Genomic DNA, 19,601 nt, shown 5'->3' with positions numbered 1-19,601 from the left:
GTGTTTTGTTGACTTCTAGGGTTTTCAAAGCTTTGTAAAAATTAGCATGGGACAGGATTAGCATATTAAAAGGACAACCCTACATCACACCTGCGTTGGCCATTGGTACACATTAATGGACCTACGCCCCACAGCACCGTGGCGTACGGTTAGGATGAAGTGACAATATTATTAATGGCAGATAACGCTCGAAGCTATTCCACCATGAAGTGACTGGCTTCCGACATCAAATAATTTCAAGGTTAAGAAACCAAGAGGGTTTTTAAAAACGAACATGTAAACATTTAATGAATTTGTAAAAGCTTTCATTCCCTATTCTCATTACATAACTACTTTGACAGTGTTTATTACCAAAAATGATGTCCTAAAGATGGTAGATGAGTGCTTTTAATGGTTTTTATACAATGCATTGGATGGTATAATACAATCATGCTGTCATTTTGACAGAAAAGCGTTGAATTTTTATTAGCTACGACTACATTTTGAGTTGACTTAAGACCTCTTTTCAACAATATAATGAACACCTTGACTTTCTTTATGCAAACCTTAGTGATTTGTTTCATTAGTAGACCGAACAATGACAAATATTTTTTAAAACATCAAAGCCAAAATAATTCATATGTGGTTCCTAAATTAGCCTTTATTAGAAGCCTGGTACATTTCAAAATCTATGTACGACAATCTATTTTAAGAATGGTTAGACTCTTAACCTCATACCACAACAAATTACTATGAATTTCAAACTCTTTCAGAGCTACTTTCAACTTTTTCTGACCAATTTCTCTCATATCTGGTGATTTTCAATTCTTTCAGCCTAATTTCTCTTGACAGGCATTTGGCAACAACCTACCTAATTTTTATAATCTCTTAAACTAACATATTAACAGACTTGCTAACAACATAAATTATCTCTTTCAATAATTGGCATACAATTTTTATTTTTCTCATATTATTATTTATTTTTTTATTTATTTTTTTTTAATGAAAACAATTTCTATTACTTTACCCTAAAGTGTTGGTTGGTAAAGAGACAAAATATTTCACAACAGCAAAGTGGAAACCATTTCCAATATATTTCAAGAATAAACCTCTCCTATCATAGATTTCAATTTAAGTTCACTCAGCACTACTACAGATACTATGTACAATATGGGAAAGCCGTTCATACTAAGTTTTAATTCTGATAGGTCGAGGACTTTTTCAGATTGAAAATCATTGTAGACGTCTATTTTAGGAAAAAAAGGATGTAACAGATTGAAGATCCATGACTTTGATAAATAGAAATTCATAAGTCCTGGTTCAGAAATTGAAGGCCTTGGACCTTGTACCGCCATTAGAACTCCTTTTGGGAATATAATAAAACTTGTCTTGATGACCACCTCTATTCAGCAATAACCTGTTTAAAATTATCTTGATTGAAATAATCCTATATAGTACATTCTGTGTAAAATTAACCTGTATAAACATGGATTGACACTAACAGTAGTCTGGTAGTCCTGTGCCGTCCTACTTTTGGAGAGAACTACTTGTAAAATTTTCATGGTAGTACAATGGGCTATCTAAATTTTGCCTCATTTTTCATAAGATCTAAGAACAGAACTCTCTGCAGACTACCTGTTTTACCTATGAAGTAGTTCTGATAACCACCAAACAAATGAAGTTAGTGTCAAACCCTGACATAAAGACCACCTGTCTTATGTGACCATGATTTTTTTCTCCCTTGGAAGGTCACTTAATACAGGTATCTCTTTATAAACATGAATATCACTAGAATCTGCATAAAGGCATAATAAGAAGTAGCACAAAATTTACCCAATGCATGTATGTAATCAAACTGCAATAAGTTGATGCATCAGTGTTCTAGGATTTTTCAGAAACTGAGGTTTCCTCCGGAAAAATCTATATCAAATCAACTTTTCCACAGTCAATGACTCGCTTTCCTACCAAAACAAATCCTTACAGCAGTTTTCAAGTTGCCACGGGAAAGTATAACTAAGTACCTAACTTTTCCTGACCCAAATTTCACTTGCCCCGGGTAACGGGAAATAGGAATCCTAGAACACTGTGCATATGCACTTTGTCTTCTTTACATAAAGTAAAAAAAATATTGGACAACTGTTAAATAATGCAAAAACTGCAGTAAATTAGTCAAAGGCGTGCGTTTCTATTTTTTTTGTTTTTTTTTTTTCTCAGTGCAATTACAAAGTCATCATTAATTATTCAACATTTATTAACAAATGTGCATCATGTTTGCAGCATACTCTAATCAAATGCAGCATGCATTTTTGTGTGCAATCCATCTGCCAACAGCTCAATCTTTACTAATGCTATCATCAATGGTTTCAATAAAAGCTGGCAATGGGGAAAGTCAGCTTTAATTTTGCCAGTTGTTGATATTTTTAAATTTGCATTGCCAATTATATCATGTTTGCCTACTTGCCTACATCTTTATAATAAATTACCCTTTTGAAACCTTTTTTAAACATAATACCTGTTACAATTGAACCTTTGTGCACTTGTTAAGTCTCTATTGGACATTTTGAGTAAGCAACTGATATTTACATAAATTTCAGATCTTAGCAATGTTTAAATTACGGGAAATTACCTTCAAATATACACATTAACACAGCTAACAAAATAATTTATCTTTGAGGACAACAAAGATTTTATTATCATCACAACTGTTTCTTGTCAAAAAACAACCAAGATGGGTTATCATTTCAATCTATCAACTGAATCTTGTGATCGTCACCAATAAATCATACATTTGTTACCAGAGCTTGGTCATACCTGCCATGAACGTGTGCCAGGCATTGTGCCTCATAGAAGGTACAAACTCATTCAGGTGTGGGCCCAAAGAAATATGGAGATTACACGAAACATGGAGAAAAATTAAAAAGCTATCATAATCATATGCCCAACAATCAAATATGTCTTGTTGGACAAGCCTCATTGAAAACTAACTTTTCATAATTTTCTTTTTTAAATTTCTGACAAAGAAAATGCAAATTAGTTTGTTTTAACACATTCGTAGAAAATCTGCTTTCTATTTTAGAACATTATGCAGGTGTGTTTAATGAAAATGTGATGTATTATTTCGAGTAATAGAAATATTTCTTTCTTTCAATTTCTTTCACAAATGAATAAAATAAAGGACTCCGTCTCATCATGAAAGATAATGATGAAAATTTATAATCAGTCTTTACAAAAACCAATGCATTAAAGTTCAATGTATTCATTAAAGACAAAATACCATATCAGATTGAAAACTCAGACTAATTTCAAAATATTAGAATTCAGTGGAATGAAATGAAAGACATTCAATACAATTAATACTTAATTTTTTACCAAAGACTTGAATGTGAAGAATTGCATTAATCATGAGTTTCGTGGATTTGATGGCAAGCTCAAGTGCTGAAATACACCACAAAAGTCTGTTGTTTAATTTTTGGGGGTATTTTATAGACTTTGAGCTTTTTAAGCTCTTGATTTTTAACCATCTGTCCACGAATTAACACAATAACTTCTAACCTCATTTTCTCGTTAATATCAATTTTTTTTATGAGCAGTCTTGACACCTTGTATTATATTTTTAGTCCCTTGAACTTGAATGACCCCCAGTAGCAAACCAAAGGAAATATTATCGCTTTACGATATTTTCACATGTTTCCAGATACTAAATATCAACATTATAGCATATGGTCTCTATGACTTTAATGGTTCTCATGAATTTCTTTAATAATTATGTCATAATGGACTGATTTTAAAGTCTTCCTTTCTTTCCTAATTCATCATGAAATTTACAAGTTGGTAAGATGAATGAATATAAATTACTGGTAATTCAATCAGCTGATGAACAAATGTTGAATAAAATAATGGAGACATGAAATAATTAATAAAAAAGTTAAACAAGTTTGATATGCACATTGAAACCCTGTCTAAACCAAACACCTCATGGACTTTAAGTGTAAGTATTTGTAAGAATCAGGCAAAATGGGAAAAATCAGAAACATGCATGTCAAAACCCCACTGATTTTCAATAGAATGTTAAGAAAAATGAGGTTTTTGGCAAAGTTATCTGCTCCTAAAATGTTAATTTTCAGTGCATTTCAATGAAATTGTAACTCAATGGGACAGCATGATATGGAAAATCTTGCTTGTTTCCCATGATTCTGATAGTGAAAATAGTCAAATTAAACTACTGAAATTGTGGGTTTCACCCACTGCCTGATTCTTACAGATGCTAACATTTAACATTGGTTTGATTTGGACAGGTGTCTGATTAAGCAAGGTTCATAAAACATTTAAACAAAAATAGTGGGACTTAAAAATGTGTCTGGTTTAGACAGTCTTTACTGTATTTAATGAGAATCATATAGAAATCTAAATTTATGTTTATAAAACAATTATGTATATCTCAAAAATTGACACCTCATAAGCAATACTTTCACATCAGTTATATCCCATAACAAAACAAAAATACAAAGGCAAATACTAATTGAAACATTTAATTAACAAAACTAGAGATACTATGAGCTAACTCACAAAGAGAATACCTCCCACATCAACTGAACGTAAATATCAAACCCTTTAGTCAAATTATCTCCCTTGGAGTCCTTAGGTAGCATAAATATTTCTCGATGCACATCTACACATGATACCCAGTCTTCCTTTACAAATTCATTACAATCCCTTGATCAGTTAAGGGAATTCTGCTTGCAAGGTTTTAACATGAAAAACACATAAGTTTGGGAATTCTCCAACTATATATATATTTTTTCATGCACATCTAAATATGATGACCAACCATTTAACCAAATAATTTCATAAAAATCCCTTGAGCAGATTAGGGGGAGTTGGTCATGCAAAAAAAGTGAACAGGCGAACAGACACAGATAAAGTGATTCCTTTATACACCCAAAAACTTTGCAATGAGGTCTTAAAAAATATCAGTAAAACTGGAAACTTAAGTCACTATCTTCTTAATATTCTCGTTCATCTACATGTTAGAGTCACAAATATAAAACTAAGCCAAACAAATGCTACAATAATCCTCTCAATATTTTTTTTACATAATATCTGTAAGAATGACAAGATACATAAGGTTGATATTAGCATCCAGCTTCCAAGCTACTTTATAAACATAATCATCAGAGCAAGTGATTTGGGAAACCACTCATTCCTTCATTTGCATTATTCCATTTTCTAAACACATGTGCTGGAGTAGATTTTGTACCCAAAGAGAAAGTACATTTTGTTTCTGGTTTACAAATGAACAGCAAAGAATTAAGTTCTTGGCCATTTGAAAGTATCCCTTTGTAATAGACACTCACAATTTGTCCAGTAAATCGACATAAACCATATCCAAGAATAATTGTTTTAACAACGTTGCCATTGGCTGACGAGAAGAGAATCAGCTGAAAATGTAGCAAGAAAGCAAAGCATGAAATTCCATGTCAATTTTAAAACAAGACTGCCAACTCAAGTGTTCGAAACCCAATGTAAAAATGTTTAAATTTCTTTATAATGAATCTAGAAAATGCTCTATTAGCAATGATCCATGCTCCAATTGGGAGCATACTGCACAATGATAAAAAGTATTCAAGTTTATTTTTGCACTATTAAATCAATACACGTACCGGTACCTCATTTCCTTATCGTGCACTGCTTACATGTAAGGCATCAGTAAATGAACTTTTCATCAAATGAAGACATACAAATCCAATATATCTCTTAGAGGCACCCCATTTTTTTTTTGAGGGGGGGGGTCTAACTAACATAAAAAAAAGATGTGCAGCAAAATAACTCATGGTAAAGTAGAAATACTTGAAAAAGCTTTCAAAATGAATGTAAAAAATGTTGTAATGGTCTTTAAAAGAAGGAATACTTCAATAGTCAAAGTAATTTAACAGTGTTAACAGAGTTTATTGACAGAATGTTTTAATAGTCCAAGTCAATTCAAGAATGTAGCAAGGGATGGCTTTGATAACCCAAGTAATCTAAGAGTGTTAAAATAGTCTAAGTTTATTGATAGAATGTTTTAATAGTCCAAATAAATTCAAGAATGTTCCAATTGTTTAAGTAAAGGGAGGCTTCAATAGCCAAAGTAATCTCAGAGTGTTCTAACAGTCCAAGTTTATTGATGTAATGTTCCAATAGTCCAAGTAAAGGACAGCTTCAATAGCCCAAGTAATCTAAGAGTTTTCTCATAGTCCAAATTAATTGATGGAATGTCCCAATAGTCCAAATAAAAACAAAAACAATATTTGAATAGTCCATTTAAACCACAGGAATATTCCAATAGTTTCAATAAATGAAAGGAAGCATTAAAAAGTTTTGGTCTTTGTAACATATCCAAAGATATATTGAAATTTGATCAAAACTTGACCCTCCATTTCTCCAACTCCTTTGAAATATCTTTCAAGTAGAAGAGATACTTGTAAAGTTGATGATTCCAACGTCCATGAAATAATAGAATATGCATAACCTTCACACAGACAAATGTTGCATGTCAAACAGCATCACAGTTGTTTTTCTTACAAACGGATGTCCTTTTGAAGTGTAGGCATGATCACCAGTGCAAATACACAAAGCCTCCATCCCTAAATTTATATTCATAACTCCTTCATCCAAACATTTGATTTCTTCTCCAACCCCAGCTTTGTTGATTCTGTATTTCTGACGAGAAAAATAAGCTGTGCCATTCAAAAACCATCCAACAACCTTTATATCTACTGTTTGTCCCTTTTTGGCTGATTTATCACTCGAGCAGGAATATTTCGGCTATATTCAGGCGAGAAACTTTTATTATCGCCTGGTACAATTCTTTCAATCGAAATCTCCAGGAAGGCTGGTGAGAAGAGCAGTAAAAGAAAAGTGAGGCAAACAAGTCTGGTATCCATTTTGACTGTGTATCAATAAGTTCCTACGCAACTCTTCAATCACACTATACAAGATCTATTTGTTATATACTGCTTTTTTTTGCAATTTAATGAGATTTTTATATTTAACTAATATATTTATCTAAATTAACACTTGTTTTGAAATTAAAAACAGAAAAAAGTCTACCATTGGCTTCCCAGCTGTGCAGTAATGCACTTTTAGGTCCACAGTTAGCTATTGAAAAAGTACATTTCTTTAATTTACCATAGCTAACATCCGTTGAGTAAATATAGAATCTACAAGGATAGTGAGTTCATTGTGGAAATTTCTCCAGATGCGAGAAATTTCATAATCAACAAGCTAAAGTGGCAGATTCTGTTTCTTTTAATTTTTCAAAAATTAGAACTCAGGCATCAATCTTCATCTTTGTCATGGTTGAAATTCTAGCTATCATCTATCTATGGCGTCAACAGTTGTAACGGTAAGAAATGTCACGACCTCCCTTTCAACCAATGAAATTTAATAGACAATGCTATATTACAATCACATGTTACAACTAACCTTCCCTTTCTATTTCCGCCAATCAGTGCTTGAGAACTGGCATCTCTCAAGAGACAATTAATATTTTTTCTCACAAAAATTTGTGAAATATTGATCATCTCATGAGTGAGGTATTTGTTCACAGCAGATGATCGGTTTTAAATTCTTCTGTGACATCATCAAAACATGTAGTTTTGGCTTATATTGTAATGCACAAATGTTGGGAGAATTTAAACTTCAACTGTAAATTGTTTTAAGAAATAATAGAAAGAGTGTTTTATATTATAGCTCATGGATAATCATAATAAATGATGATATTTGAGGACATCAGAATCTATGACCCTTTTAATGTTTTTTTTTTTAATCAAACTCCAAATTCTGAATGGAAGTATAGAAAACAACAGCTGGAAGGGAGTCTCATTTCATGGAGACCCGAAAACATAATTACAGTTTACTGGACGATTACCCTACCGCTGCACCTGATCCATGCTACCGGTTTTTAGTGAAGTTGTGTTTCTCATTTGGTTTTGTTGCTAAGTATGTATGGTTTTAGTTACTTTATGTTTTTTGTTCTGTATGTCAGTTTGTCCCTGGATTACATTCTTTTGATTACTGCTAGAACCTTGGTTCCCTTGGTTACTATAACTAAAAACCTACCAGTGGTTTCAGTTTCTATGCCAAATATTGAACAGCAGGACAGACAGCAGATTATATATACATTTAGTTTCTCCTTCAGTAATGAGATGGCATCTCAATATGGTAAAAGATTTTTAACATGTGAGCATAAGCAAGCATGTTAAAATCTGAATTTTACCATAAAGAGTGGAGAAATAGTTGAAATCAAGAATGGGCTGAAGGATAATCAGAGTCTTCTACACAATTTTGGATAATATATTTAATCATCACTGATGGTTAAAAAACGATGTGTGTTTTGAATCACTGGCTTGAAATGAGAGAAACAGAGATATAAATTTCTAAAGAATGGCACAAAAAGGGGTACTTACATCATTTGTTGAATCTCTGATGTGAACCAGTGTTGTGGGTTTGACTTGGCTTGGTGTGAACCTTGGGAGGAACTACTTTCTTTGCTTGCCATTATATTCATCTCGTAAAGGGTTCAAACTGAAGAAAAGAAACACTGCAATATAGACTATATATGATTACAGTAATTATAAATATAATGAATCAATATAGTAAGTAACACATGTACCTGGAAAAATGAAGGCAGTATATTGAGATCAAAACGAAAACACGTTTTCTTAGAACCAATAAAATACATGCATGTTTTCAAATTCTGCTGATGGTGAATAAATTTCAGTGAGAGGTTTTCTGTCATTCTGTTTCTTCCAAAATTTCTAAAGTTTACATGTTAACTTGAATTTTTATGAGCAACTCGGCTGGTGTTTCTAGAAAAGAAGAGGATGTTTACCCTACCGGTGCACCTGGTCTATTCTCCCAGTTTTTAGTGGAGTCCGAGTTGCTCATTTACTTTTGTTACTTAGTATGTATGATTTTAGTTACTTTATGTTCTTTGTTGTGTATATCTGTTTTCCATGTCTGTTCTTTGTCCCTGGATTACATTCTTTTGATTACCACTATAACCTTGGTTCCCTTGATTACTCTTTAAAAACCACTTTTTCATCATTCAGCCTTGATTTCAAAAATCATTCATGTATTTCTGCACTTTATTGTAAAACAAAGTTTTTTTAATGATTGGCCTCAGAAAACTAACATTTTTATAGCCAATATTATGGACAGACAGACAGACAATAAACGAACAGACGATGGGCATACAATGAACATCAAATTGTGATCTTTAATGTAGATACAGCCCCTTACGTACACATAATTTATCATAGGTTTATAGACTTACTTTTTTCACCCACGGTTTTTGACCCCACTGCACAAGTTCATCACATATTAATAAGATCTTTTTCATGAAAAATGTACATTATACTACAAATTGTAATTAGCATAAATTTGTGACAACAACCTAATCCTCCGCCAAAACCATACATTACTGTGTAATGTGGTTACACCGAGTTACTCTAACATACAAATAAAGAAATGTTTGATGTGGTTTTTCCGACGTACAATGTACTGTATATCCAATAGATTATTTATAATAATAAGGCATTTGTCTTCAGTAGTGCTGTCATTTCCTCTAGAAATAGCACCTTTAAAAACCCGGTGAACTATACAATAATCGTAATATTATCTTTGATTTGAGATTAAGATGTGGTTTTAATACAATAAGAATTATATGAAAAGGAAAGATAAGGTCTTAAATGCCCAATCTGTTTGTTTTTGTTTTTCGGTCTTTGTTTGTTTACTTCCGATGTACTCGCTAACCTGAAATTAAATCACCCTTTTTGATATATTTCACGGAATAGTGACTTTAACATGTCTTTTGGTGATTGTCAGGTAAAATTGGTTAACCGCACCTTTAAAAAGTACAAATATTTTGTATGTTTGGTGCATATGTTTTGCAAATTTAATGCAATGAAGTGCAAAACCTATCATGCAATAAAAATAAATCAAACCACACGCGAGCTTGTTTACCAGCTGAAACTTTCCTTTTGTTTTTTATGTGGTTAATTAGCAAAAATGCAACAAGCATCAATTGCAGTAGGGGTTAAAATAAAGTAGAAGAATTTAATATTAACAGCTATACTATAGCGTATGACTTGTCTGTTCCCTACTTTTGGTGTTTTAGGTCAAAAATGAAGAGTGGTTCAAATTAGCACTGATTTGAGGTCCGTACCCTCATTTCTGATTCAGGACCATTAAAATTTCATTTACTTGATTCCTGGACCTTCAATTTTTTACAGTGACTCATTTTCTAGGAGCTTTCACTTTCTTCTGCTGGACCTTTCATTAAGGATATAAATAGGTAAATTTAAAATACTAGTTTGATGAAAGATCAGGAAACAAAGAAAAAGGACAGTGAAACTCTTTAAAATACAGAAAAAAAAAACTTTGTAACAAATTAATATCAAAGTCCCTCAAAGCATTTTGGAGTACAGCCAAACCAGTCTTAGCAACAACATGTACATGTACTCTGTATTCAGCAGTAACCTGTCTTAAAAGAATAAGATCACTGTAAAGTATTAATTTTCGTGGTTACTAATTTTCGTGGATTCTCTCAAGTGAACATATTCACAGGTATCAATTATTATGGATTAAAAAAAATATAAGCCTTATATAGTGTTAATAATCAATTTCACGGGTACTATTTTTCACTTTTTTTGCTCACTGCGAAAATAGAGAAAATAGTACACCACGAAATTTGATATCTTTACAATAAATTTTCCCTATTTAATGTAAAACTGAGCTGTAATATAAAGCCCATCTGTCTTGTACGACCCTGAACTTGCCCTACCTCTGAAGGTCATTAAAAATGATAAACTGTATTTGTATGAAATATGAAGGAGAAACAGACATACGGACATTGGAATATCAGAAGGCCAAAGAAAAAAAAATCATCTGTTTAAGGTTACCCTACCTACCCTAGCACATTTTATTGGTATTTCATATGAAATGCCGTGTAACTACCACTTTTAGTAAAGAACTGATAAAGTTGAGGAATTCTCCCATAAGTGTTTATATAAAATAATTTTAAAAAATAAAATCATTTTACCTACCTACCCTTTTTTTATCCAATGTAACCTTAAACAGACATATATTTTTTCTTGGCCTAATATTAAAGTACCTTAAAAATGCGACTGTAATGTGGACATTCATCTACTTTCAGTTTTAGGGGCTACTAACACGAAATTAGTGCATTTTGCTCTATCCATTTACATATATGAAAATACAAAAGACACTTTGACTTGATCTTGATGAACTACGTGTCGTATTTTTAGGGTCAATCACTTAAAACAAGTACTGGTATTACAACATGTATGTAAGACCCAAAAATATGCCACTTAGTTAAAGTTGTTGTCAATAATGACGTCAATATTTTTGGAGGAAATGCTGAGTATTTCCTGAAGTAGAGTATTTGACATTCAATGTGCTTTAATTTAAACATTATAAAGATTAAAATCAGTGTTAAAAATCTGTCCTTTCCTTTTCTATAATGATAAATTGCTACATAATGAAATACTTCAGTTTAAAATTGATGAAAAGTATTGATCCGATTTTCAAACCAATAAATGCAGCTTCTATCAAAATTTCAATATTCTGTGTTTTCTTTTCAACAAGATATGGTTTAATACACAGACTAACCATCAAGAATTGTTGTCCTACATTAATCTTGAACTTTTTGTGGAGTACATAGAGATACTATACCAACTACATAAAAGGAGCAATTTCTTGAGATGACACCAATGACCCAATCCAATATTGGAGTTGAGTTTTAGACAACCAAAATGTGCATCAATCTATCAATATACAATTTTATTTAAAGATAGGAAAACCGTGCTGAAATGTATACATCTTTAATTCAAATCTTATATTTCTTGTTAATAAGATAATTAGATTATCCTAAATTTTTTCCAGTCCCACACTTAAGTTACAAGTCATGGACTGCAGCAGTTAAATGGGTATATCGACTTTTAATTTCTGACCTTTGCTTTGGTCCTGGACCTTTAACCATTTCATAAACACTTTATTGAGGACTTTTAGTATTCCTCAAGTTGACCATTCAATTGAAACCAGGAAAACTCTATAGGACCATCAACTCTCAAAATTATTTGAAACCTTATGCTGGTGGTAGGACAAATATTTTCAACTCTGCCATATACATTATAACTGATACATATACCTAACACATATTCACATGTCAAGCTTCCCACTAAAGTCAGCAATCAGAACCAGTTTCTCCTATGTCTTTAGCTGTCAAAAATTGTGGGGTCATAAAGTGGACAGACCTATGTTTACTTTGATAAAGACTTACAGAAACTATAAACTATAATCCAGAAATTTTACCTCAAAGTTCCATGTATGATGCAAAACATATGACACTAACAAGTAAACATGGGTATTTCTTTTTTCCAGAATAAATCGGACATCAGATTAGCACATTGTTAGATCAAAGATTGCTCTTCCTTTTTTTTTCAAAAATAACATTTTAAGATCAATGTTGATTTAATACATTGTCTTCGTGATTAATTTTCAGTCGTTTCAAGGCTGCAGTGGTTTTGTTGGTCTTTTTCGAAACCTACCTCATCATTTTCTAACTGGAAAAATATGTGTCATTTTTCAAACTTTAGAAATCATTATTTGGAATGTGACAATGCAAAACCTTGAATCTGCATTTAAAAAGATAAATTGAAAAATTTAATAGAGAATGTAAAAAAAAGAAAAAAATCAACATTTGCTCAGTGTAATTTTGAACAGAAAGACCATATCTAATCCTTACACTACCAATTGAGAAATAATTTATTTTATCTTTGGATTATTTTTTAGCCATTTTTTTGACAAATTTGGAAACTCAGCCTAATTTCAGATAATGGCAAACAATAAGACTGAGGCTCATGCTAGTAAAATGTTCGTAATCCTAAAAAAATTCCAGTTTAGTTTAAACACATTGTGTTTAAATAATAGTATTCAAATTCCATTTACAGACCAGTAATATACCTATATGTCCAAAATAGGGTATTTACGGAAAGACTGAATACACCTTAATTACGGTAAATGCCTTAATGTTCTACTTAATCTTGACCCCATTACCTAATAAGTTACAGTTCCCGCTCAATCATTTTCTCTTTACCAGAAATAAGTTAAATGCTAAATATAAGTCACCGCTTAATTAATCAATGTATGAATGACAATCTAAAAATGGGAAATAATTTGAATTAAAAATGTTCTTCTTCACCCATTTGACAGTTCTCGTGGCCAAACAAAGACATGAAATCGTAAATAGATAGGATAGGTATCATATCCTTGTGTCCCTCGGGGAAACATAAAGTATTCATTTAACTGGACATCAGATATAGTCCCGAATTTCTGGCCACAAGAATGTATGGAATTCCAACAATGTCTTATTCCCAGAGCCTTTTACATGGTACCTAAGCCGCTGAACAAAGACATTCAGGTGACAATTTACCTGTAATAACTAATTTGTCTCGTAAGGAATTTCAAACACCTTTGGATTGTTAATACATGACTAATAAAACCTACAAATACAAATTTAATTTGATATAATATTGGGACTTTTAATGGTTTATAACCAATCAATTCCTTTTGTCACCTATTTAAAATGCTATAGATATTTGTTCTCAGGTGTTAAGTCAACTCTTAATAAAACAAAGTCAAAGATAAGTTTCAAGGTAGTAATTATAGCCAACATACCCATCACTCTCACATAAAAAAAACAATTATTCGTAAGGCCAATCCTTAAAACTTTGATATATTAAAATACTCATATAAATTAAGTAGGACTCCAGCTAAGAATCATGCAAAATGTGATTCATGGGTAAAAAGCCTACATATTTTCATTTTTGATATTTTGTTTGAAATGTCATAGTAAACAGAAATTAACATGTGGTTTTTCATATAACCCGTGCTTATAGGAGATAAAACTTATAAAGACTGCATTGTAGGTTTCAAAATTAAGGGAGATAACTCTGTAAATGGCACTCAAATACAACAGAATCTACTGGATTTTCAGTGTGGATTATCTCCTAAGAGCAGAGATTTGAATGAAAAATTAAACATTTCATAGTATAGACCCATAAAACAACCTAATTACAAAAATAAAAATATGTAGCCTTTTTTTGGGGTATATCACATTTTTCAGATTTTGCATGATTCTTACAAAGACTGCTACTTAAATGCAGAGAGAAAAAAAATTCTGATGTCAAAAAGTTGTAACGAACAAGTCCTATATCTAATTCTAAAAAAAATAAAAAAACATATATATTTGCAGATGCTTATGGATATTATAATGTAATTGTAAGAAATCTTAAGAAAAAATCATTTTCTAAATAGCTGTAAATAGCCTGAAGTATAATTATTTTTTAATTTAAAAAATTGTTTGAATATACATTGTAGTTTAATATTAGACAGTGAAAAAACCAGAATCACAAATTTATGAAAAAAAACTTCTGTTGAAGGTTTAGAAAGTATGATCCAATATAGATTTGAGCATTCACAATGTATCACCAAGTACTTGTAATAACATTCATGCAGCATACCATTACGACTAGTGAAAAGGTTGTGAAGCAAACATGAAAGTCACAAGTAGGCACGGTTTGACTGACATGATTTTTTACTGCTCAAACTTCAGGAGCACCTGAATTGACCCTTGGTTTTCATGGTGGTTTGTTCTGTCTGTTTTTCTCTGTGTTCTTTCTATTCCTTTTATGTTTGTATGTGTTTTATCTTTTGTCTTGTCCTGGTGCATCATGTCAAAAAGATTTTCCCCAATTTGCTCCTATAACTATACACCTGTTAATATTTGATTATTCAAATTTTCTATGGTAGTAGTGCCCTACTAACATCTATAACACTTGCAAGTTGTAACTACAATCAAGTGTCAGTCTCTGTAAGAATCACGCAGTGGGTGAAACATTGTATGGAAAAACCCACCAGTTAGAAAGTTCAAATTGACTATTTGGACCAGAATCAAGGAAAAAAGACAAGATAGCCCAGGACTATAAGCAAACAGAAATTGGGACTAAATTGAAAAAGAATGTGTACTTCTCATTGTTTAGGGCTAATGAGATAGAGTTTACTTATCCATTTATAGTAAGGATTCGGGCTAGCACTAAAAAAATTTCATGATAAAGACTGAGATTTAAGCATATTCTACTTTATTTAGTAAAAAAATTACTGAAACTTACTCCCTTTTTCTTTTAAAAAAGAGAAAAAGTACTTCAAATGAATTGATTTAATCAATAAGAATCTAGTAACTATTAAAACTCTCCAAACTTTGATCTTCTGAAATTTAAAAAAAAAAGTATCTTTAAGCAGGTGACTTCAAACTTTAATGAAATCAGACTTTTTGATATCCAATATTTATCCATTTTTGACATTTGAGGAAAAATTTAATTTGTAATCCTGATACATGTGAATGAAGGCGGATTTGTGTACTATAAAACTATATATAGAATTGAAATAGAGACATTACTTGAAAGCGTACTAGTAATAAAAGGTTTTCATAATGAAAGGTAAAACAGTTTTTCATTTATTATTCTTTTTCTGCATGCAATTTTTTATTTGGTCCACATACATATCTTCATATAGATTCTTATTCAGTTAAGAGTAGTTTAAATTATTTCTCTACAAAGATGTAGATTTCAAAACAAATTGCAAGCTTTAGGGAGCATTATAAATTTTCAATTTTACCATAGATACTGGAGAAGTAGTTTAAATCAAGAATAGGGTGAATGAGAGTCAGTTTCTCTAATGAAATCTGTGAAAAACATGAAAAATATCAAATGCTGGGAAATCTCGTGCAGAAATTTCCTTCATACTACCCCTAGGTTGTGGTTGTATAAAAAGTCACCTGCATTTCGAATCACTTGCAAAAAATTGAACAAAGGTATAAATACATTTTATACTGTAAGTTTTTGGTGAAGTCACAATTGCAAGACCTTTTATATTTGTGTACATTTTTTTCTATAATAGGAAATGAAAACACAATTAAATACATTGTTTAACAATAAACAAAATCAACAAGCATAAACACCATGTCTATATTTCTAGGAGGAACAATATACTCGGTAAGCAATTTTAGCTTATGCAACACAAAAATCAATACTGCACTAATACAATAGGAAAGAATTAGCACTTGACAGTCTAGCTGTCTGACATTTCAGTTAAACCACTTGTTTCCGATATTTTCAATACTTATGTGTGGGTAGATGAACATTAAAAACATTAGCTTGTTGACATTTTATTTTAAAATCTCTTCCCTTGAAACTGTAATCAATCAGACATCACTGAATCAAGGGATGTTTTTCTAAATGTTAATTGCAAGGGATTATTGGCGATTAACCTTTATCTCGACAATTTAATAGAATCGTGATATACCAAAACAACCACGTTTTTTTTCTTTCAAATCCTGAAGTTACTTTTAGCAGTTTACTACCAATAGTAGGTACTTTTTTTCAACCAGAGAAAAAATACTGGTTATTCCGATTTTTTCAGTTTCATTTGGAAGAGCAGTAAATTATAAAAGTAATAAGTACAGTTTTCATTTGACAGATATTGTGCAATCTCTTATACATGACAAGATTTTCAAAATATTGGGATTGATTGTGACATCATCAGATTTTTTTATGATTTTTTGGTGATAATGACTTCACACATCAACATTGTGTAGTCACACACTATTGTGTAACAAAGTAGTCTAAAATTAAATGTACATTAAAATGACTAAAAATGCATTAATTTGATTACTGATGAACAGAATAATAGTTACTTTCTCTTTTCATACTGACAATATCATGTGAAATATCTCCATCCAAGTTCATGTACATGCCAAAAATATTCAACCTGATTCAGTCTTCCTTCAAGATTCTCAATGACTAGCCCAAAAAATAGAAAACTGCATATGTTTCAACTAGCTCAAAACAAGAAAATTGCACATCATTTTACTAGCCTGAATCAATTTTTACTAGCCCCCACCTTCAGACTAGTGACTAAAGGCAAGCACAGGTCAGTATTAAAATCGAAAAGAACTATTTTGCTACATCTACCAGTATCTGTAAATGTAGGACATAAAGATATTTATACCATGAAACATGTCGATATCATACATTGAATAATCCAAAAACCTGTCCAAACCAGACACCTTTAAAGGCCAATTACATCAATTCAAATGTATTCTGAATTTTGTTAAACCAAGCATCTGTCAAAACCAAACCAAAAGGAGGGTTCGGTTTAGACATTTTAATGATTGCATCAAGCTTAATTAGGATAAAGGAAAACTAACATACACGCTATACATTTTGGAAGCCATTGTAAAATACCACTAAGTTAAAAATACTCACAATCCATATTAGGTCCCTTGCTGAATTTGGTAATGGCATTGAATATCTTAAAAATTTGTATTTCTTTGAACACCTACACACTGATCAAACCATCACAACAGTATTCCCTGGAGAGAAAAGATTTAAGATTTATTTCAAGTCACATCACGATTTTTGAAAAACAAACCGGGAATAAACAAGTACCAAGAATATTGACTTTTATAAAATAAGATACATGGAAAAAAGTTACCACAATAATGAAATTTCAAAATTTATATAGAAACCATTTTGAAAATCATGATAATTATCAATACAAAAAAAATTATACAAAATGTAATTGTATAAATCATATTTTAGGCAGCAAAAAAAAATCTGTTACGGAACAACAATGAGGCATATTTATATTTAAGCCGAATTTCCTCGAGTTTTTCACAAATTCTGAAAACCACAGTAGTCCATACTGATAACAATATAAAGGAAGGAAAAAGGAAGTGATTTTTAATTGCCTGTTCTGTCAAGATTAAATATCGTTAGTGATACTGCTCCATTTTTTAATACGTGGTTGTTTGACATAAGTCTTCATAAAAAATTGGTAAGTATTAAAAAGACTTTGAAAATTTGATATCATTATTCATTTCTGTCTTTGTTCTTACTTACAGTGGACTCAATTATCAAACTCTCTGAAATAAGTTTGAATAATGCTTCATGTATATGTGTAAATGTACCAACAAGTACCTTGTACCAATATGTACATTTTTTATACATGTACCATGTATACATGATTTTGAGGACTACCTTATTTATTTATCAGAAAGCTACCGAGCAAGAAAAGATAGTGTCAAACTCTGGTATAAGATATTTTAATGGCTTAGAAAAATATTTTTAATAAAAGTAATATAGTACATGTATTATTTTCCAGATTGTATTGAAAAACTAACTTACATGTACATGCACATTACAAATAGTCTTAAAGTGGTGTAATAGTATGAATATTCAAATAGTGATTAAAAATACACTTAAATATTGTGAAATCTAGCAGAATCTAACATGCATGTATTTTGCACATATTCATTTCTTAACCCAATGTACATGTATGAATGAACTTCAAATTTACCTTGCACTGTATGAAAAATGGAACCAACATTACAAAGCTGCATTCGAAAAACTGTGAAGCAACATAGTTTATAAATACAATTTGCCTAAAGTAAAGAGGAATTTGATTGCTTTTAATTTATTCATTGTTTTGTTGAAAGAGAGACTATATGTATATGCATTTACATGATCAAAACAAAAAGTAATATACATGTAGGGCTACAGAATGTACTGATGCACCTTAAAATACTATAATACGATGAAATCCTGTACTTTTTCTGCACAAAGCATTTATAATACCACTAATGACAAATACTTCTTAAAAATTAAGCAGGAATAAACTAAAGGTTTTAAAATAACAATAGCTGTCTTCTCTGAGTCAGAGTTTTTCTTTAATTAATAAATTAACAATCAGGATTAGGTTATATTAAACACCCTTCAGCCGTGCGGCCTCGTTCATAAGTCAGTTTCTCAGGATGATTTAGCTTCGTAACTTTTGAAGTGGGAGATTATTTTTGTTGAACCTTATTAAATATTATGGTTTAAATCTGCTTGTGGTCACTTATCCCAACAAAATTTGGTCAACCAAAATTAAGACTGGCAAGGATACTACCACTTTCTGTGGTTAAAGTTAAAACTTCCATAGACTTTTGTCCTATGAAATAAATAATAAATATTATCAAACTGATGTGGGATTTCTTCCTGAATAATTATTAAAGAAATTCCATGATACATTGTATGAATATCTTTTTTTTTTTGGTTGGGTGGGGGGGGGGGGGGGAGCGGGTTAGTAGATATGGCCAAAAATAATAATAGCCTTGTGTCCTGCTACCAGCAAGAAACAAAATGGGTAAGAAGGTAGGGAAGTTATTTTTTTCAAGAACATTTTAGACTGAGTTAATGGGGTAACAATCTCAGTCTTTTCATTTAAAATTCTCAATGACCAGCCCGAAAAATAGAGGACTATATAGGATTCAACTAGCAAGAAACAGGAAAAGTACACATCACTTCACTAGCCCAAACCAATTTTTACTAGCCCTGTGCTTCGGGCTAGTGGCTATTAAGGAAGGCACCACAATCTACATTTTAACAATGCTTGAACCAAAAATAGCCATAAAATGTTCTGGGTAAGGGCATAAAAATAGGGTAAGTAGGGTAGCAGGA

At 31.4% G+C, this 19,601-nt stretch overlaps 2 protein-coding genes across 13 annotated transcripts in view; one reads left to right on the top strand and one right to left on the bottom strand.

Annotated features, from left to right (window-relative positions):
- Positions 1 to 19,601, top strand: part of LOC148613708 (uncharacterized) — a 63,395-nt gene that overhangs the window by 31,838 nt on the left and 11,956 nt on the right. Inside the window, exon 1 of one of the 4 annotated variants that reach the window (XM_088587236.1) lies at positions 15,490 to 15,539. The exons of 2 other annotated variants lie outside the window; for them this stretch is intronic. In XM_088587236.1, the coding sequence (XP_088443362.1) occupies positions 15,533 to 15,539 (7 nt within the window). In that variant the 5' untranslated portion in view covers positions 15,490 to 15,532. Of the gene's footprint in view, positions 1 to 15,489; positions 15,540 to 17,853; positions 17,938 to 19,601 lie in introns of those variants that run through there. One more of the 4 variants, XM_088587237.1, reaches the window with a different exon arrangement.
- LOC148613709 (transcription initiation protein SPT3 homolog) overlaps positions 1 to 19,601 on the bottom strand; it is an 81,945-nt gene that overhangs the window by 60,669 nt on the left and 1,675 nt on the right. For 8 of the 9 annotated variants that reach the window (XM_088587245.1, XM_088587248.1, XM_088587239.1 and 5 more), the window contains exons 2-3: positions 17,367 to 17,473; positions 8,427 to 8,544 (exon numbers count right to left, since the gene is read on the bottom strand). In XM_088587245.1, the coding sequence (XP_088443371.1) occupies positions 8,427 to 8,527 (101 nt within the window). In that variant the 5' untranslated portion in view covers positions 8,528 to 8,544; positions 17,367 to 17,473. Of the gene's footprint in view, positions 1 to 8,426; positions 8,545 to 9,295; positions 9,438 to 17,366; positions 17,474 to 19,601 lie in introns of those variants that run through there. The other variant, XM_088587244.1, reaches the window with a different exon arrangement.

Source organism: Perna viridis, chromosome 6, assembly GCF_037379345.1.
Source record: "Perna viridis isolate PV_CMFRI_1.1 ecotype Kerala chromosome 6, ASM3737934v1, whole genome shotgun sequence".
NCBI classification, from domain to species: domain Eukaryota; kingdom Metazoa; phylum Mollusca; class Bivalvia; order Mytilida; family Mytilidae; genus Perna; species Perna viridis.
Note: the sequence above shows the minus strand (reverse complement) of the source record. Positions and strands in the feature narration are given on the sequence as shown.